Source organism: Pogona vitticeps, chromosome 6 (genome assembly GCF_051106095.1).
Source record: "Pogona vitticeps strain Pit_001003342236 chromosome 6, PviZW2.1, whole genome shotgun sequence".
Lineage (NCBI taxonomy): Eukaryota > Metazoa > Chordata > Lepidosauria > Squamata > Agamidae > Pogona > Pogona vitticeps.
The window spans coordinates 52,513,774-52,535,161 of NC_135788.1; the positions used below are offsets into that span (position 1 = coordinate 52,513,774).

Consider the following 21,388-nt stretch of genomic DNA (forward strand, 5'->3'; position numbering starts at 1 on the left):
TCAGAATCTACTTTTATAAAAGTTGAAAGGCATGTAGACAGCATTGTTACATACAGCTATGACATCACCTGCCCGTCACTGCTGAAGCTGTGAGTCATCTACCAATAGCGTGACGGAGGGTGGGACATAAGGGGTGGAGCTGTTGTATATAAGGGGAGTGAATGTTGTGAGAGATTCAGATAGGGTTAGATAGGGTTTGGAGATAGGGATGGTTAGGGTTTGGAGATACGGAGAGATAAGAACTGCTATTTTGTGAGAGTCTGTGAGAGTGTGTGTGGGATAGTTATATTATTATAGTGATTAAAGTATTATTTATATACAAGTGATTTACCATTCCTTTTGTTTGTACTCAATAAACCTTAGTATTATTTTTAAATCATACTTTGGCCTGAAGCTTCATTTGAGGGAATGGTTGGTGGCAGTGGAAACGAAGAGTGATTGAGTGTGACGTAATGGCCCCTTTGTGAGGTATAAGGAGGTTGTTACAATAAAATTGGTGTCCAGCGGCGGGATCCGAGTATTCCAGTAAAGCCTTGGCAAAAACGTGCCCAGAGCAAGGGGTCTTCAGTTAGGGTCATCTGAAGTGGAGAGCGTGGGTCACCTTCTAGGGCTTGGCTCAAGGTGAGCAAAGTCTAGTAGAGGGGCGCTGAAACTTCAGAGTGAAAACTGAGACAGGGAAGCTCTGTGGAGTCCATTTTGTGTGGGGAGAGTGGTCCAAAGCAAAGGCTGTGGTGTTTTGGCCAGCGTGTCCTGAGTTTAGGGAAACTCTGAGGGGACAGTGCGAAGGCCAAGGGCAGCAAAGCTGAGGGAACTCCATTTGTACAGCTAAACCTAGGTCAAGGTAGAACTGTGTGAATTTAAGATTGGTGCCAGAGGCAGAAAAATAAAATAAACTTTGTTTGGCAAGAGGCCCAGCTTAAGGGGCAGAAGCCTAGTTACAGTTGCTAGCTAACAATGCTGGAGAAGGCTGCAACTTTATAACACAGACCAATAGCACAGGAAAAAAGTGACTTTTAAACCAAGGCTTGGAAGTTGATATAGGAGCCTTTGGTGAAATAAAATGCCCTTAACCCAAAGTAGAAAAGCTGAACCAAGACCATCTGAAATGGCGGCTAGTTCAGATGAAGATATTAGTGGGGGAGAGGAAAGATTTTCCTCAGCTCGAGGAAGGGTCCTTTAGAGAAGAGTTAACAGACCTCAGAAAGTTTGAGTTAGCACAAGCACATGAATACAGAATGAAACAGCTAGAGATGGAGGAAAGAATGAAACAGCTAGAATTAGAAAAAATGGAAAAGGAGGAAAGATTAGAGAGAGAGAAGACTGCCCTAGAGAAAGAGAGAATGGCTTTTGAAATCAGGAGAATGGAATTAATGAACCAGAACAATAACAATAATAGAAATTCCAGCTCTGAAGAAGGGCAGTTGTCAAAAGCAGATCTAAAGAAATTCCCTTCTTTTAAACAGGGAGACTGTCCAGAAGCATTTTTAACTCTTTTTGAAAGAGCGTGTGCTGATTTTTCAGTCAGAGAGTCAGAAAAAATGATTATTCTGAGATCTCAAATTAGTGGAAGCCTTGCTGAGGTTTACGCCGAAATGCCAATTGAAATGATTAAAGATTATTCTGAATTTAAAAACTTGGTGTTTGCCAGGTATGGCATCAATGCAGAACATCTGAGGCAAAAGTTCAGAACACTAACCAAGAAGCCTGATGAGTCTTACTCACAGTTAGGTGCCAATTTAGCTAGATATTTGGATAAATGGTTGGCGCAGGAAAAAGTACAGACAATTCAGCAATTTAAAAATATTATAGGATTGGAACAGTTTTATTCCCTTTTACATGGTGAAATTAAATACTTGGTCAAGGACAAGAAACCTCAAAATTTGAAACAGGCAAGGGAAATTGCAGATTTCATCTCACAAATCAGAAAACCTATTTATTCTGAGGGAAAAAGTATGAGAAAAACGTGGGAGGACTACAATAGATATCCCAGGGGACAAGTTAAAAGCCAGCAGAAAGTGGGTGGCCATTTTGTGGGAAAGCCCTCAGAACAGAGCCAAGCCAGGAATCAGAATTTGGAGGGAAAAGAAAAAGGGGCTGGAAAGGTTCCATGGAGTGATAGAAATTGCTTCATTTGCCATGAAATATTGCGTCCCAATGTTATAAAGCTAGAGAAAATAAAGAATTTTTACCTCAGAAAATGAATTTAAACAAGACTAAATCTGTTTACTGTGTTCAGAAGGGACAGATAACTCCACCAAGGGAGGAGTCAGTTGCCATAGCAACACCAGCAGAGATCTCAACAACAGCTGAGATTAATGAAGATAGTATTCCTGTGGCTGAGATAAGGCATTGCCTTCTTATTAGAACTGATCCTCAATTATTTGAGGCAGCTGGTGATAATATTGGAATTTTAGATCACAACTATTTGGCATTGAGAGATACGTGTTCTCAGGTGACTTTGTGTCATCCTGATATCATACCACAAAATTACATAATACCAAATGAAAGTATGACAATTAAAGGAATATGGGAAGAAATAGTTATTTTGCCTGTAGCTGAAGTGCTAGTTCGTTATAAGGGCTGGCAAGGAAATTGGCGCGTAGGAATTTCCTTGCAACTGCCTTCAGCTGTACTTATTGGGACAGACCTCTCGGAGCATGTTAAGAGAGTGTTGTGATGAGATGGGTTTTTGAGTTAAAATCTTTTAAGGCATATGGGTTTTGTAATTAAGAAATGAGCCAGAGAGGTTCCATCTTGTTTCTTTGCATAAAGGATCTTTGCTATGCTGACAAGTTGTTTTCTTGGCGAGCAGAGAGAATGTTATTCTGATAGCCTGAGGAAAGGACTCGGTATGATTAGATGGGAATTGTTGTGACTCTTTGATAAACCACAGTAAACCCAAATAACATCTGCTGTGTATGGGAAAGAAGTCATGTGGTGTAACAGGACTGTTTGCCTAGTAACGAACTCTGATTGGATGACATCGTGGGAAGGTGCAATAAGCCCTTGCCAGTTACTCTTGAAAAAGGAACTTTTTGCCTATGGACATTGTCTTTGAAGACCGACTCTTTATTCATTCGTGACACATGGGACTAACCTTTACTATACTGGATTACCTATGGATTTATGGGCTTTTTCCTAAGGACTATGCATGGACTATTTTCTATGGACTGTTACCTATGGAATATTCTTTATGGACTTCTTTTCTTGGAATACTCCATATGGACAATGCTCTTGTAATTTTGTAAGGACTATGGTACATTTACTGGATTTTTCTTTTCTAAGGACTATGGGACATATAATGAATTTTTACTTTTGTTTAGGGATTTTTATTCTACAGGATCACTGAGGACTATAGCCTTTTTATAACCTACTTGGATTATTTTGTTTTTACTAATGATTTCCTGGACTGGAACTGTTTTTATTCTTTTTAATGGCTTTTTGTGTTTTTGTAAGATTTTTGAACACTTTTCTATTTTTCATGTTTTCTTTGCCTCACTACATCTTTGTAACTTACCAGCACAATGCTAGTTTATTTGCTTTGGTTTAATTTGGCTTTGATACCTAGTAACATGCTTATTCTTTAATAAAATAAAGATTATAAAACTCATTTGGTTTTCTGAACAGTACACTTGTCATAGGGTCATCTGAGAGTGCTGCCTCGGCCTAGCTTACTTAGAGTCCTGTCAGTGGTGCAAGTTAAGTCTAAGGACTACAAAGCCCACTTGACCTTTTCATAATAATATCTGAGAGTACCAGGGTGTTCTTATGTGGGCAGACCTGTGAGAAGGAGTGTTGTATCTTGGCTAGCTGAGTTTGGACTCACTCAGCCCATTTTAGCATGTGCAAACTCCTGATTGCTCTCTGTCCAGGCTTACACGTGTTTTCGAACCCGTGTTTGCTGACAAGTGTTAGTTCTTACACGTTCACAACAAGATCAAACAGAGGCAGCTGAAAAAGTTACTGACATTCAGGAGGAAGAAAATGAAAATATACAAGCTGAGGCATTCTCACTTGAGATACCCCAAAGCAGTATATTTTCCCAGGAACAGCAAGCAGATCCCACTTTAAAATGTTGTTTTGAGAAAGTGTCAGGAATGGAGTTAACCCCTGAAACGTTCCATATTAAGCAGGGTTTACTGTATAGAGAAACACTGATGAACATCTCAAAAGGGGGAGATGGGATTCGAAGCCAGTTGGTAGTGCCTGTTAAATATCGCCAATAATTTTAGAGAGGGGACATTCTGATATATTTGCTGCACATTTAGGGATAAATAAAACCAAGCAGAGAATAACTCAAAACTTCTATTGGCCGGAGAAATTTAATGGAACCCTGATGAGAATGATTAGAGCTTATTTAGCAGAAAACCCAAATAACTGGGACCAGAAATTGCAATTATTGCTATATGCATACAGATCAGTACCACAAGATAGTACAGGATTCAGTCCATTTGAACTGTTATTTGGGAGGAAAGTGAGAGGACCACTTGATCTGATTAGGCAGAATTGGGACCAAATCATAGAAGAAGATCCTCAGAATGTAGTCTCACACATAGACACTTTAATGAACAACCTCAAAAGAAATTTAGAGTTAGCTGCTGAAAACCTGCAAGCACAGATAGTCAAACAAAAAGTTTGGTATGATAAAAAGGCTAGGGAACGACATTTTAACCCTGGAGATGAGGTTCTGATGTTGAGGCCCATCAAGGGGAACAAACTACAATTGAACTGGGCAGGACCTTATAGGATCATTTCTAAAATGAGTGATCTTAATTATATTATTGAAGGAGATGAACACCTAGGCAGGAGGGTAGTTCATGTAAATGCCATTAAGCCATATTATAGAGAGGAAAAGAGAGTGCTTTTTGCAATGAAAGCAGCTGATAAAGAAGAACATGATTTGCCATACTGGGAAGGAAGGGGTGAAATAAAGTTCAACACAGAGGAAGTGAAGATCAGCCCTGTGATGAGATGGGTTTTTGAGTTAAAATCTTTTAAGGCATATGGGTTTTGTAATTAAGAAATGAGCCAGAGAGGTTCCATCTTGTTTCTTTGTATAAGGTATCTTTACTATGCTGACAAGTTGTTTTCTAGGCGAGCAGAGAGAATGTTATTCTGAAAGCCTGAGAAAGGACTCTGTGTGATTAGATGGGAATTGTTGTGACTTTATGTGAAACCACAGAAAACCCAAATAACATCTGGTGCGTATGAGCAAGAAGTCATGTGATGCAACAGGACTGTTTGCCTAGTTACGAACTCTGATTGGATGACATCGTGGGAAGGTGCGATAAGCCCTTGCCAGTTACTCTTGAAAAAGGAACTTTTTGCCTATGGACATTGTCTTTCAAGACCGATCCTTCAGTCATTCGTGACACATGGGACTAACCTTTACTATAATGGATCACCTATGGATTTATGGGCTTTTTTTCCTAAGGACTATGCATGGACTATTTTCTATGGACTGTTACCTATGGAATATTCTTTATGGACTTCTTTTCTTGGAATACTCCATATGGACTATGCTCTTGTAATTTTGTAAGGACTATGGTACATTTACTGGATTTGACTTTTCTAAGGATAATGGGACTTTTACTGAATTTTTCTTTTTAGTACAGGATTCTTGTTCTACAGGATCACTGAGGACTATAGCCTTGGATTATTTTGTTTTTACTAATGATTTCCTGGACTGGAACTGTTTTTATTCTTTTTAATGGCTTTTTGTGTTTTTGTAAGGTTTTTGAACACTTTTCTATTTTTCATGTTTTCTTTGCCTCACTACATCTTTGTAACTAACCAGCACAATGCTAGTTTATTTGCTTTGGTTTAATTTGGCTTTGATACTTAGTAACATGCTTATTCTTTAATAAAATAAAGATTATAAAACTCATTTGGTTTTCTGAACAGTACACTTGTCATAGGGTCATCTGAGAGTGCTGCCTCGGCCTAGCTTACTTAGAGTCCTGTCAGTGGTGCAAGTTAAGTCTAAGGACTACAAAGCCCACTTGACCTTTTCATAATAATATCTGAGAGTACCAGGGTGTTCTTATGTGGGCAGACCTGTGAGAAGGAGTGTTGTATCTTGGCTAGCTGAGTTTGGACTCACTCAGCCCATTTTAGCATGTGCAAACTCCTGATTGCTCTCTGTCCAAGCTTACACGTGTTTTTGGACCCGTGTTTGCTGACAAGCCCTGCTCTCACTCTAAAACAGCAGAGGGAACTAAAGATGTTGGTTACTAAGTATCAACAGGTCTTTTCAAACAAGCCTGGGTTAGCTAAGGGAGTGATGCATAGTATAGGTATTGGAAATGCACCCCCGCAGGCAGTAACCCCATACAGACCTTATGTGGACAAGGTGTGCAAGGAGCTAGATGAGATGCTAAAAGAAAATATTATTGTGCCATTGTCTAGCCCTTGGTCTGCTCGAATAGTTTTAGTGGATACACCGGATAGAAGCATTAGGTTCTGTGTGGATTACAGAAAATTAAATCTAGTAACCAAACCAGATGCTTACCCCATGCCCAGACTTGACAACCTGATTGAAACCATTGGGGGTTGTAGATACATTTCCTGTTTAGACTTGACTAAAGGGTTTTGGCAAGTGCGGATAGACCCTAGAGATCAAGAAAAGACTGCTTTTTGTAGCTCTTTCGGCTTATTTGAGTTTCGTGTCCTCAGTTTTGGCCTTAGGAATTCCCCAGCTACATTCCAAAGGCTGATGGACAAAACTCTGCAAGGGCTCAGTGCAGTTACAGTAGCCTACATTGACGACATAGGGATTTTTAGCAACACCTGGCAGGATCACCTGTGTCACCTAGAGTTAGTACTGCAACGGTTAGAAGCAGTGGGGTTAACAGTAAAAGCAAGTAAATGTCAGCTGGCTAGCCCCGAGATGAAATATTTGGGTCATATGGTAGGGGGAGGTGTGATCAAACCCCTAGAAGCAAAGGTAGAGGCAATACGTAATTGGCCTAGACCCAATACCAAGAAGAAAATTAGATCTTTTCTTGGTTTAGTGGGATACTATAGAAAATTTATCCCCAGGTTCAGCGAGATTGCAGCACCGTTGACCGAGCTGACAAGGAAAAGGAGTGATGACTGCATCCCATGGTCCAGTGACTGCAAGGAGGCGTTTGGGAACCACCCTGTGTTGCGTGCTCCAGACTTCGATCGAGAGTTCATCATTTACACCGATGCATCCAACGCCGGGGTAGGAGCCGTGCTGTGCCAGTGTGATGACAACAGAGACCAGCATCCTGTGTCCTACCTGAGCAAGAAACTTCAGAAAGGCGAAAAACACCTGTCGACCATAGAGAAAGAATGTTGGGCCATCGTGTACGCGGTCTAGAAATTAAAACCTTACATCTGGGGGAGACACTTTATTCTTTGTACAGACCACTCACCTCTGATGAGGTTAAAGACTATGAAGGCCCAAAACAGCAAGCTAATGAGGTGGGCTTTAATTTTACAGGACTATGACTTCGAGGTTAAGGTGGTCAAAAGGACTATGAACTGTGTTGCTGACGCCTTATCCTGAAGACCAAATGACGACATATGAAAAAAAATTGGACTCTTGAAATTAATAAATGTGTTTAATAAGTTATGAAAATATGTGGTTATTGGAATATTGTTCTGTATATATATATGCAATTGATTTATTAAGTGTAAGTATATTTTGAAGGATATAGTTATGTAAGAGTGTGCCTAACATGTTAATGGTAAGTGTTGATATGTGGGGGAAATGTAATGTTTTGATGTTGTTTCCAGTTGTTTTGGGTGAAAAGCACCTTAGCTTTCCCCCGCAAAACAACTTTTAAAGGGGGGAGGTATTGTCACATACAGCTATGACATCACCTGCCCGTCACTGCTGAAGCTGTGAGTCATCTACCAATAGCGTGACGGAGGGTGGGACATAAGGGGTGGAGCTGTTGTATATAAGGGGAGTGAATGGTGTGAGAGATTCAGATAGGGTTAGATAGGGTTTGGAGATAGGGACGGTTAGGGCTTGGAGATACTGAGAGATAAGAACTGTGCTATTTTGTGAGAGTCTGTGAGAGTGTGTGTGGGATAGTTATTATAGAGATTAAAGTACAGTGGTGCCTCGCACAACGATTGCTTCATACAACGATGAATTCACACAGCGATGGGTTTTTTTGAGGAATTTCCCCCATCGTTTAACGATGTTCTCTATGGGGGAATTTCACTTAACGATGTCCCTTTTTGCTCATTTAAAAGTGTCTTAAAATGTTTGAAACCTGTTTTAAATGCTTGGATTCCATAGTGCACCTTGTGAAACATGTGCAAACTTAATTTGGTTTTGTTCTGAGTCTTCATTAATTTTTGATGATTTTTTTATTTTCCCCATTTAAATCAATTGAATGGACAGTTCAATTCATTTAAATAGGGAAAACAAAAAATCACCAAAAATTAAGGACAACTCAGAACAACACCAAATTAAGTTTGCATAGGGTTCAGGAGGTGGGCTAACAATTGCAAGCATTTAAAACCTGTTCCAAACATTGTAAGACACTTAAAAATGAGCGAAAAGGGACATCGGAAAAGACTTCAAAAGCACTGAAGCCGGCTTCAGTGCTTTTGAAGCTCTTCCGTTTTCGCTCATTTTTCAGGGTCTTACAATGTTTGGAACAGGTTTTAAATGCTTGCAATCGTTAGCCCACCTCCTGAACCCTATGCAAACTTAATTTGGTGTTGTTCTGAGTCGTCCTTAATTTTTGGTGATTTTTTGAATTTTCTCTCATTGGAATGCATTGGACGGAAAGTTCAATACATTCCAATGAGAGAAAATTCAAAAAATCACTAAAAATTAAGGACGACTCTGAACAACATCAAATTAAGTTTGCATAGGTTTCAGGAGGTGGACTAACCATTGCAATCATCTAAAACAGCTTCCAAACATTGTAAGACACTTTTACAGGAGCGAAAAAGGACTTCGCAAAGGCATTGAAATGTATTGAGTCGGCTTCAATACATTCCAATATAGGAAACACTGTTTCACTCAACGATGTTTCCTATGGGGATTTTCACTGAACGATGGCAATCTGTTCCAATTGGAATGGATTAACCAGTTTTCAATTCATTCCTATGGGAAATGGTGTTTCACAGAACGATGTTTCACACAACGTTGATTTTTTTGGAACCAATTAACATCGTTGTGTGAGGCACCAGTGTATTATTTATATACAAGTGATTTACCATTCCTTTTGTTTGTACTCAATAAACCTTAGTTTTATTTTTAAATCATACTTTGGCCTGAAGCTTCATTTGAGGGAATGGTTGGTGGCAGCAGAAACGAAGAGTGATTGAGTGTGACGTAATGGCCCCTTTGTGAGGTATAAGGAGGCTGCTGAAAGGCGTGTAGACAGCATACATTTCATTTTTAAAATAAATTTGCTAGCATATTTAGGCAAAAAAATCATTAATAATCCAAAACAAATTGTGGACCAGAACGAATATTTGTGAACAGAAGGAAAAAGGTGAATTAACTGACAAAGTCCAATTACATACCTTATTTTTAATCAGTTTTGCCCTCTGAGCAAAATTAAGAGTGGACAAGGTTTCACCAAAACATCTGGATCCAGGATGAACATTTGCTATGACGCATGTTTTAGCATTCCCACCAAGTGAATCCTAGTTAAAAGACATAAACATTACTTAGTGAGAGTTAACAAACATAACTATATAACTGCATGTCCTATTCCATAACCTTTGCTTTTAGGATGTCAATAAAACTCAATGGCCAGAATGCTACTTGGTGTTTGTGACAGATCTGAGTAACTTGTCTAAGCCAGTTGTGTCCAACTGATGAGGTATCAGGGTACAGTCTTTTAATATTATTAATACTTTCAGATCATGGACAGGTGAACTAGTAGATACTGATCCTGTGGATAAGGAGGGGGCTACTATACATATTTTGCTGAATTTACAAATTCTTCAGAAAAGCATCAGGAAGTTTTCTGTGCAATAGCATGCATCCTCTCCAGACCATAATATTCACCAAAGTGCTGGTTTCTTGGAGGTGACATTGCATTTCAAATGTGAACACTGGAAATAGAGAATCTTGTACTGTTCCACAGCTTTTGATACATGTACAATCAGTTAAATTGTCTCAAATTACTTTTTCTTCTCAGAAGCAGCTGCCTCCAATAAGAGATCATAATAATATAAAAGTCAGTAGTTTATACTATTTAGAAAATTTGTCTGAGAAGTCAATGATACACATTACCCTTAGCAGAAATGTAAGTTTGGAGTCTCTATAGCAAACGTGCCTCTGCTTTCCATTGCCCAGATCAACAAGTGCAGTGATAACTTGACATAAGCAACTTAACGACCGGTTTATGTTCCCTGCTTCCTGTAAAATGTAATAAAATGCAAATAAATGAACAGAGACTACCTCTGTTTTTCACAGAACAAAAATTGCTGGGGTAGGGGTGAGGTTCTGCTCACCTTTAACCTAACTCCTTCTGTATGAGTATCTTTTTGTCTCTCAGATCCAGCCAAATCCACTAAATTGAGTTGAGAGGATCGAATGTTCATAACTTCATTGTTCTTTTCCATTGATTCTACTGTGATAGTAAAGACAGCATGCGATCTGGAGGACTCTCTATTCATTGAGGTAGATGCTACGCGACGATTTCTCCAGCCCATTGTTAATACCTGACCAGAAAGAGGACACTGGCATGCAATATATGCTGGAACAAACCTAACCACTAGCTACAACCCAGTGCAGTACTGCACAGTAAACATCACAGTTATTTCAAATATGCCAACCGATGATCTTTAAAGCTTTAGTTCTATCCATGACTAAAAATTCCAGCAAGTGCATGGTAAATGCTTGTATATGAACAGGACTACTGATTTCCCTCCCAGAGGTAATCTTTATGTCTCTTGACATTTTAAGTGGATTTTAGTTTAAGCACCTTCATATAGTAGGACCCCCATATCTGCTGGGAATTGATTCCAATCCCCCCGGCAGATGCTGAAAACTGTGGATAATAGCAAATGCTGGATAGCTAGATAGAATGGTATAAGAAAAACAACAACCAAGAAACAATTATTTTCACATGCGTTACCGTGCTATACATTCTTTGCTAAGAATTATTCACAGCATGGTCTCCCTCTAGCAGCTGGTTTTGGTAATACACACGAAAATAGTTCTTTTTCTGAATTTTTTCTTCTAATATTTTTAATATTTTGAGATCGTAGATAAGAGAAACCAAGGATACTGCTATATTTACTAGTGGGAGACTAAACCATATGTGTGCATAGAGAGAATACACACATGGTACCCTGTTTCCCTGAAAATAAGCCCTAGTATGATTTTTCAGGATGCTTGTAATATAAGCCCTACCCCCAAAATAAGCCCTAGTTAAGTGAAAGCCCGCCCTCCACCATTGTGCAGCAACCAGAAGAAGATGTGACTGTATTTGAATAAACGTAGATTGTACATAAAAAAGAAAAATAAAGCATCCCCTGAAAATAAGCCCTAATGCATTTTTTGGAGCAAAAATTATTATAAGACCCTTTCTTATTTTTGGGGAAACAGGGTGTTTGTAATCTTGATCACTGAAAACATCAAGAACAAAGATAGAACTTCATGAAATTTAAGGAAACTGGTGCTTGAGTCAGAATGCATATAGGGAGAGCTATAGACGGAAAGGCAATAAAATAAAAGGTACAAAATAGGTCCATAAGCATAAATCATCAAAGTTCTTTCCTGTACAGTGGGGTCTTGACTTGAGAACTTAATCCGTATTGGAAGGCGGTTCTCAAGTCAAAAAGTTCTCAGGTCAAATCTGCATTTCCCATAGGAATGCATTGAAAACCATTTGATCCGTATCTGCTCTTTTCCGTCCATAGAAACTAATGGGAAGCTGCTATTCCGCCTTCGACCACTAGAGGGGGAAATTTTGTTTCTTTTTTTCTTAGGTCAAGAAAGGTTCAGGGAAGGCAGGGAAAATACAGTCCAGGCAGTACAGTACCAGGCAGTCTGAAGACTGTCTCCCAATCCACTCTCTAAATGCTGGGAGGAGTGAGGAAGCAGACAGGCACCCTTTTCACTGGCCAACAGTTAACTGAAAGTTCACATTTTGCACTTTCCCTGCCTCCCACGTGGGTTTTTTTCAGTTTGTAACTCAAATCTAAGTACTTAAGTCAAGTCAATATTTTCCTGAGAGCGGTTCTTAAGTCAAAATGTTCTTAACTCAAGCCGTTCTTAAGTCAAGACCCCACTGTAGTTAAGCTCCTGACTGGGCTTAACTAGACACCATTGCTACCTAATAAGCACAGCTAATTATAACACATGAGAATGTCTACCTCTGCCTATCAGAATAGAGCATACCTGATACGCTTCAGCAGCTGAGGTCAACACTTGCTCCACTGCTCCAACAACAAACACCCCTTTTGTGATATGTTCTCTGAGAAAGAGTACAGTTGAAGCAGAATCCAGCAAATCAAATATCTGTTCATTATAGATTTCAATGAATGAACATTTACAGAGAAAACTCTTTTCAGCACCAGCCTATAAGAAACATTAAGTCTTGTTAAAGTGAAAAATGCTGTTTCAACATTTAGAAACCAGAAAACATAACAAAGCCATTACATCTTTTTAAAAGCCAATTAAAAACCAGGCTATTCAGGCAGGCCTTCCCTCCAGGCACTATTTGATCTATCTTCTTTGTCTTTTTCCATTTTGAATGATTATTTATTCTTGGATACTGATGTTATTTTAATTATTTATTTTGTCTGATGTACCCCGCCCAGAGTAGTCCAATGACTAGATGGGCAGGATATAAATATAATAAATAAATAAATCTTATATGAAAGTTTGAACTTCTTGACTGTTTTACCATATTTTTCCATGTATAAGTCTATACTTTTGTTTAAAATCTTTAGACTAAAAATTGAGGGTCATCTTATACACGGAAGTAAGCTGAGGAGAGAAAAAACAAGTGGAGGGGAAAGCAGGGATCAAAGTGATCCTGCAGGGCTTTGATGCCTTTCCCTCTACGCTTGCTAAGCCCCACTTAGATTTCTTAATTTTGGGTTAGAAAAGTGGGGGGGCATCTTATACATGGGGGCATCTTATACATGGAAAATACGGTATATATTTAAATCCTTTCATCCAGTCACTGCTCTGAAACACAATATTACTCAGTCTTTTTCACAGGCTACCCATGGCAGCCATGTAACCAGCACAACTTGTTCTGTTTTTTTAAAGCACGGACTAACTTTAAAATCTGCAACAGTGCTGTATTCTCTAGGATCACAGCCCCATGTCCTCACAACCATTTAAAGAATTAACAAACCTTAGTGGAAGAATGGAAACACAGTGCTTACAGGTGCCAATGCAGCATCAAACATCTGCTGCCATACCCACCAAAGGCAACAAACAGTCCCTAGACATTATTTGCAAAATTACTCTTGCAACAAGTTATACCTGTGGAAGGGCAATGATATCAGTGGTGGGAGGGTATTTCTGGCAATTAAAGAATTACTTCTTCCATCTTGCAATGTGTCCAACTTGTGAATAATCTATTCCATTGGATGGAAGTTACAGGAGTGATGGGACAGAAGGAAGAAGTCTTTAATTATCAAAAATCTCACTTTACCCATGATAAGGGTTTTGATCTTTACTTTTTAAAACAATGTGGAAGCCAACATCTTTGTTCGCTATTAATACCTCTGACTCTATGAGAACCCAGAGGTATTCTTCAGGATTATGGATGACAGGCAGCAGGAAGACAGCATTTGATTCACAAAGCTCCTAGCCATTCTAAACAGGAAAAAAAAAGAAATTCTTCTTACTACTGCCTGGTAAGTTGTGGGGAGGGAGGTTGTGTGTATTCCAGGGGAAACTGGCAGGAATTGGTCTTTTTCATTTTACCAGTTTGCTTTTGGTATAGTAATGGATGTTTGTTTTCTGACTAGGCACACTCACCAAGGCAGCCATTTTGGGACCGTGCTCACAAAATTCCTAATGGCCTGAAGGGTTTTGGATCCCTGCTGAAATCTAAGTAAAATTTACTTGCAATGCATTGTTACGATAAAAATTTAGTTGCAATTTTAGTTTGGAAGAAACCCAGAGAGATCAGTCAGCATTATGCTACATACTGTTGGAAACTGAAGCAATGAGAAATTTATGCTACCAATCCTAGCTTTAGATGGCACAAGGCTGCAACAAAGAGGCAAGAGAATAGGCTTCAGATGAAGACATTTTAGCCAAACTTTAATCAGCATGGACAAATTGTAATTTACACAGGTTCTTGCCTTCATAATACAACAAATTACAATATAAATAATTCCAAACAAGCAGGTGAGACTTTCCTAAATAAAGAAGGGCATTTAAGAGCTAGCAACACATATTTTATAGTCCTACTGAACCTCCCTAGTTGAATTCATAATCAAGAACCTCCCTCAATGGCTTTCATTATAAAAAGGTTTTACCTTTTCTTTTTCACGTTCAATTAGGAAAAAAAGATATTCAAAACTTCGTGGTATCACACCTCTCAGATCATGAGCAAAGTTATCCAAGTCAGGAGGTCCTTTAAAAAAAAGGTTTCTAGATTAAGTAGGGGAGGATGTTGCCTTAGTAGCACTATATAGTTTCTGAATGAAGAGGGATGCCTACTTTAATAGGTAAAGATCATTGTCAACAGATGAAAGGTCCCCTGCAATAGGTATAATAACTTTCTTCTAGACCAAACTTGGGTAATCCTGGTGTTCTTGGACTGTAACTCCCAGAAATCCTGGTCAGCATAGCTAGTGATGAAGGTTTCTAAGAACTGCAGTCCAAGAACTTCTGCATTACCCAAGGGTGGGAAGCACTGGTCCAGACAATCTATAGCCATCCAGATGTTGCTGGGCTGCAGTTTCCATCACGCTCAGCCAGCCTACTCAATGGTGAAAGATCACAGAAAGCAGAATTAAACATTCATGCTTCACCCACACTTCTTTTGCAACACAGTTTCAAGGCTTTTTCATCCTGACCCATATAGCAGAGGTCTTGGTTGGCCCAGTCCTTTCTTTTACCCTTTGTTAAAACAGACAGTATATGGCTATCTTTTCCAGGGGGGAAATTAGGATCAGGAACCCTGCAGTTCTAGGTCTAGATGGCAAGAATAGTCTAGGTCTAAATGGCAAGGATACCATGCTGAAGATAATGAAATCAGAGGACTAGGCACAAGAACTGGGGATAACTACAGTGGTGCCTCTATTGATGAACTTAATCCGTTCCGGAATGGTGTTCATAGGTCGGAATGCTCATAAGTCGAAGCACCATTTCCCAATGAAATGCATGGGAATGGGATTAATCTGTTCCAGCATTTTAAAAAAAATACAAATAAAATAAAATAAAAAGCACACAGAAAGCCCCATCAGAAGGTGCTGGGGTTTAAAAAAAAAACAACCAAAAATAAACAGAGCAAGCCCTGAAGGCTGGAAAAAGAAAGAAAGAAGAAAAAAAACACACAAACCAAACCAAACCAAACCATCGAGCAATTCCCGTGCTGAGACTGCCCCCCCAAAAATCACCGAAAGTAAACAACACAGCACAGAAACATAACCCCCCTCAGCCGAAACCCACCCAGAAGTTTCTAAAAAGCAAAAAGCAGCACCTTACCAGGCAGACTGAAGCCTCCTCTGATGGGACTCACTCCCCAGCGGATGGTGGGCGGCAATACGCCCTGGCTGGTGGCATAGGGCAGCTGAGGCAGGGCTGGCTATGGCCGTGGCGGCCCTTATCATGAGTAGACCCGCACCTTGGGCAGGCCTTACTCATGTGTGGACCCGCGCCAGGGATGGGCAGGGAGCACACTGGCTTCCTGCACCGGGGGCAATCCGGAGCCTCCCCCGTCTCTCCTTCCTCCTCCTGCGCTGCAGGAGTAAAAAGTTCCCTGACTCCCTGCTCTAACCGTTGGGGCGAAAGAGCTACAAAGAAGCAGCTTCTTCGCCACCAATGGTTTGAATTTCCCGCCTTTTCCCCCTGACTTTTTCTGTTCTTAGGTTGAAGCTCCGCTCACAAGTCGAAGCAAGATTTTGCGAGCGGAGCTTTTTGTAACTCAAAATGTTCGTAGGTAGGGGCGTTCATAAGTCGAGGCACCACTGTACACAGGTTAGCTAGCATACATACATTAAACAGTGCAAAGGGGCAGGGACTCTCCCTTTGATATTTAAAATTGTGTCTACTTACCCATCATAGTAAATGTCTTCCCGGAACCAGTCTGCCCGCTTAAAAAAAACACACATACAGTTATTTCAACAATAAAAAATAATTACTATTTCTTTTTTACCAGAAATGATTCAGTACATCGTCAAGAGGCTACAGCATACCCTTTCCTTTTCAAGAAAAAAGGCAGGGCAAAAATATTATAGACAGACAGAATACCAATTCAATGCCAAAGATCCCAAGTTCAATTTATGTCATTTATGGCATCTCCTATTAGAGGACAAGATATGGAAGACTCTGAGATCCCCCAAAGCCTTATCCAGACAGAGTACAGTGGGGTCTTGACTTAAGAACGGCTTGAGTTAAGAACATTTTGACTTAAGAACCACTCTCAAAGGAAAATATTGACTTGACTTACATACTTAGATTTGAGTTAAGAACTGAAAAAAACCCACGTGGGAGGCAGGGAAAGTGCAAAATGTGAACTTTCAGTTAACTGTTGGCCAGTGAAAAGGGTGCCTGTTTGCTTTCTCACTCCTCCCAGCGTTTAGAGAGTGAATTGGGAGACAGTCTTCGGACTGCCTGATACTGTACTGCCTGGACTGTATTTTCCCTGCCCTCCCTGAACCTTTCTTGACCTAAGAAAAAAAGAAACAAAATTTCCCCCTCTAGTGGTCGAAGGCGGAATAGCAGCTTCTCATTAGTTTCTATGGACGGAAAAGAGCAGATACGGATCAAATGGTTTTCAATGCATTCCTATGGGAAATGCAGATTTGACCTGAGAACTTTTTGACTTGAGAACCGCCTTCCAATACGGATTACGTTCTCAAGTCAAGACCCCACTGTAGATAATATTTGGAAACATGAGTCAGAAGAAGCTGACAGATGGTGGTCTTCTCAACAGTCAACTTTAGGTAGTTCTCCAGATCATAAATAGTTCAGCTGCCACAGAGGGCCCATATCCAACTCAGCCCAAGGCCCAGTGATTAGTTGGGGACTTAAGAGAACTGCTGCCTTGGGGTGGTGGGATTATTGTTGAAAGGGTAACACCAAAGTTTTAGGGCAGCTTATTTTGGATATTTTTCCTTTTACTAGATTTATGAGGTTTATTTTATTGTGCCAACTGAAGAACGAATTCACTTCTGCTCTAATGGGGCACAAAGATGTTTCTGGGAAAGTAGAAACATGGGGAAGTGCAGGAGCCACTATTTAAGTAATTACACGGGGAGACATGGTGGAAGAATCCAATCTGGCTGTTAAAGGGAAAGGAGAACAGGCTACTAGCCACCGTTTCTTTCTTTCATATTGCAATTTAACCAAAGAAGGCATAGTGACAATGAAGGCAAACTTCCAGAATAAAAATCTTCCTTTTTATTGCCAGGTCAGCAGCAATCATATAGGCTTTAATTCTGTTTGAGGGTGTCAGTTTGGTTTGTATCATGGAGACCTAGTGGAGAGAAAAGGGAGGAGCTTGTCTCATGCAACTTTATCAGGCTATTTTGTGGTAATAGCAGGCTAGGATTAGAGGGCAACACAGTGTGTCGGCCATCTATAAAAGCTAATCTTGCTAACCAGATGCTCCATCTAGTGATCTGATAATTTTGAATATATGCTGTTGTGGCTAGAACAGTATTAGGATTCTGTTTGGGATTAGGATTCCTACTGCTGAAAAGTATCCCCTCTGCAACTTCCCAGAGCAATCTCCAGTAGGGTGCTTGGTAATTCCAGCCTTATGTTGGAGGGTTGTTACACACATACACGCACACACACCAAATTAATGCTGGGATCACAGAGTCGGGAGTGATTCAGAATTTCTTGTCTGACAGTCATAGACATGTCTCAGTTCATAGCTGGCTCTACTCACAAGGCAAAGCATATTTTAGATTTGGTGTTATCTTCTAGTGGAACTGGTGCTCTGAGGGTGGAGGAGCTGGTTACATACAACTCTGTTACTGTGGACAGATCCCCAGCTGGTAAGTGTTAGACTGACAGGTGGTATGAATGTCCACAGGAATGACAGAGGCCCCAAGTGCTTGATCGATTCAAACGGTTTCCTGGATGTACTTGGAAAATGTCTTCCTCCAGTTGCCATTGGCATTGTTGAACTAAGCCCTAGCTGATCTGTGGAATATAGAAATAGCTAGAATGGTAACACAAATGATCCGAAGTGGCCCCTTTCCATTTGTAAAGCTGGATCTGCTCCTTGGTTTAACAGGGAATTGAGGGCAATGAAACAGAAGAGCAATGGCTAGACCATTACTGGAGAAAAACTCAAGATGAATCAGACTGCAAACAGATAGTAATCCACCTGAAAAGGTAGACTACAGTGGCAAGGAGCATTAAGAAGGCCTATATCTTTGTTACTATCACATCCACATATAGAAACCTTGTAATGTTTTTTAAACCAGTGAAGTGACTTCTTCACTGAGATACTGAATAAGGAGGGTCAGAGCAATCAGTTGTTCACAGTGAGCAGTTTGCTATGTGTTTTGCAGACAAGTTCCACTGGATTCATTTCAACTTGGGACTCCAATTTTGGAGTCGATCAAGTGACATAACTTTAAAAAATACTATGAGTCCTGCTGGCTGGGATTCTTTTTGGTTCACAGATCTGGAGGATGCAACAAAACGTTTGGAATGGTGAGATCTACCACCTACTTAATCCAAACCCTGCCCCTTGTAGCTACTCAAATCCGCCAAGGTGGAATTGATACCGTTGACTGTGGTTGGTTAAGAGGTAACAACAGGGAAGAGGCTAATAGAAGCTGATGTAAAATCTGTGTTAAGGATATCTGTCTTTTACCCAGATATCCTTAACACAAATTAAGGGTTAATTATCAGCCAGTTAAATTTAGCGTTTCTGGCTGAGGTAGTTGAGAAGGTTATGGCATTGCAGCTCTGAACATTTCTGGATGACATTCATTATCCAAATCTATTTCAGCTGGATTTTCAACCAAGATAAGGGACTGAGACTGCCTTGATCACCTTGGTATATGACATGCTTGGGAGTAGATATGGGCAACATGAACTTACTGGTGTTCCTGGATCTCTGTGGCTTTTGATACCAATGACCATGGTGTCCTGTTGGGCCATCTGGCTGCGTTGGGTATTGGGGTGCTATATTGCAGTGGTTCCAATTCTGTCTTTCAGGATGTGCTCAAAATGTGGTGCAGGGGAAGACTCTCTGACACCATGGCTTTTGGAATGTTGTGTCCCACAGGGCTCTACCCTAATCCTAATTACATAATGTTTACATAAAGCCACAGGAAGAGCTTGTTCAAAACTGGAGTGAAGTGCCACCAGTATGCTGATGACACCTAGAGCTATTGCTCCTAGTCAACTAACATTGACGTCCTTGGTGCTGCCTGATTTCAGTAATGGGCTAGATGAGGGTGAAAAAAAGCTGAAATTAAATCCTGAAAAGAGGTGCTGATGATTGCTAGAAAATCAGGCTTGGCATCTGAGATTCAACCTGTTCTAGAAGGAGATGCACTTCCCCTGACAGACCAACTTCATAATCTGGGAGTACTCCTTGACTCTCTGCTGTCCCTGAATTCCCAAGTAGCTGTGGGGAGATCTCTCAATGCAATCCTTTCCTGGGTCAACCTGACTTGGTGGGAGTCATTTATGTCTTTGTCACATTGTATCTTAACTAATTCAATAAGCTCTTCGTTGGGGCTGCCCTTTAAGAGGGTCTGGGAGCTTCAGTCAGTGCAACATCTGGTAATATGCCAGTCAGGCTGCTGCTACAAGGTCTCAAGATCATACAGTATGACCACAACACTGAAAGATCTACTTGCTTGGCAGTTGCTTACAGGGCCTGTCCCAAGAAGCTGGTTTTAACCACCAGAGCCTTAAACAGTTTTGTGTCTCAACATCTACAGGACAGGTAATGAGACCATCACAATGAGCTTGGCTAGGAGTTAAGATCTTCAGGAGAAATCTCCTTGGGAATACCAACAGGTATAAAGGCCTGCTTGACAGGCATGTAGGAAAAGCCTTTTTCCTGTGTTGACTTAAGATTGTACCGTTTTCCTGAAAATAAGACCTAACCTGAAAATAAGCCCTAGTATGATTTTTCAGGATGCTCATAATATAAGCCCTACTCCAAAAATAAGCCCCAATTAAGATAAACCCCGTTCTCCATCATTGTGCAGCAACCAGAAGATGACAGGACTGTAAAACAAAATATCCCCTGAAAATAAGTCCTAATGCGTTTTTTGGAGCAAAAATTAATATAAGATCCTGTCTTATTTTGGGGGGAACCACTGTAGTATACATTTCTGTCAGAACTGCAATCAGCCTCCACTTTTAATGATTCTAGGAAAGGTATGAAGGTACATCTTTCTCAGCTGACTCACAATATTATTTAATTTATTATGATCTTTACTACTCACAGATTTTAATGTTTCAGTTTATACGTGCTGTTTTTATTATGCTTTATGCTGATTGTAAACTATCCTGATAACCATGTAATAGCAGAAAAATGGGGTAGGAATGCAATGTAACAACATTAACAATAACAGTGCGCTAGATGAACAAATAATCTGACATCATATTGGGCAGATTTCTGTAGGTATTTTTCCAATAGATCAGGGGTCTCAAACATGCGGCCCGCCGGATGATAGTTTGTAGCCCCCGCCTTGCCTGCTCCCCCTGAAACGCCCACATGTCCTCTGCTGTCAAGAGTCAAAAAAAGCCTCGCCTCGCTCGCTGGTTCTCTCCCAAGACAGCGCCTCTTGCACCCTCCATCCGGAACTGCAGCCTGCCAGCCGGCAGACAGGCAGACTGGCTGGCAGGCTGCAGTTCCGGATGTAGGGTGCAAGAGGCGCTATCTTGGAGGAGAGCCGGCGAGCGAGGCGCGCTGCCGGGCCTTTTCTCCGACCACCCGAGCCACTGCCGAGCAATGCCTGAGAGCGGAGCTCGCTCCCAGCCCGTCATCGAAGAGCGCCTTCAACAGCGCCTCCAACAGCAGCTGCTGCCGCCGCCACCTCTTCCAGGGAAGTGGCTCTCTGGCTCTCTTTCTCTCTCAGCACCCCCAGCACCAGCCCAGCCAGTGGCCACCTCAGCGCCCGGCGGTGCTTCCTCCTCCTCTTTGTCCTGCTTCAGCCGCCTCGGTGCTGGAGGCTGCCTGGGCTTGCCTCACAAAGTTTGCTCCTCTGTCGTGGTGGGGGTAGCTGCTGCTGCTGAGTGTGCCTTTTTTTTGAG

The 21,388-nt window shown here is 40.8% G+C and overlaps 1 protein-coding gene across 2 annotated transcripts in view; it reads right to left on the reverse strand.

The window, feature by feature from the left end:
- The window catches only part of KIF15 (kinesin family member 15), a 76,821-nt gene that overhangs the window by 45,754 nt on the left and 9,679 nt on the right, over positions 1 to 21,388 (reverse strand). For both annotated transcript variants that reach the window (XM_073003526.2, XM_078377375.1), the window contains exons 5-10: positions 16,205 to 16,242; positions 14,461 to 14,558; positions 12,356 to 12,535; positions 10,462 to 10,671; positions 10,241 to 10,366; positions 9,523 to 9,645 (exon numbers count right to left, since the gene is read on the reverse strand). In XM_073003526.2, coding sequence (XP_072859627.2) covers positions 9,523 to 9,645; positions 10,241 to 10,366; positions 10,462 to 10,671; positions 12,356 to 12,535; positions 14,461 to 14,558; positions 16,205 to 16,242 — 775 coding nt within the window. The remainder of the gene's footprint in view (positions 1 to 9,522; positions 9,646 to 10,240; positions 10,367 to 10,461; positions 10,672 to 12,355; positions 12,536 to 14,460; positions 14,559 to 16,204; positions 16,243 to 21,388) is intronic.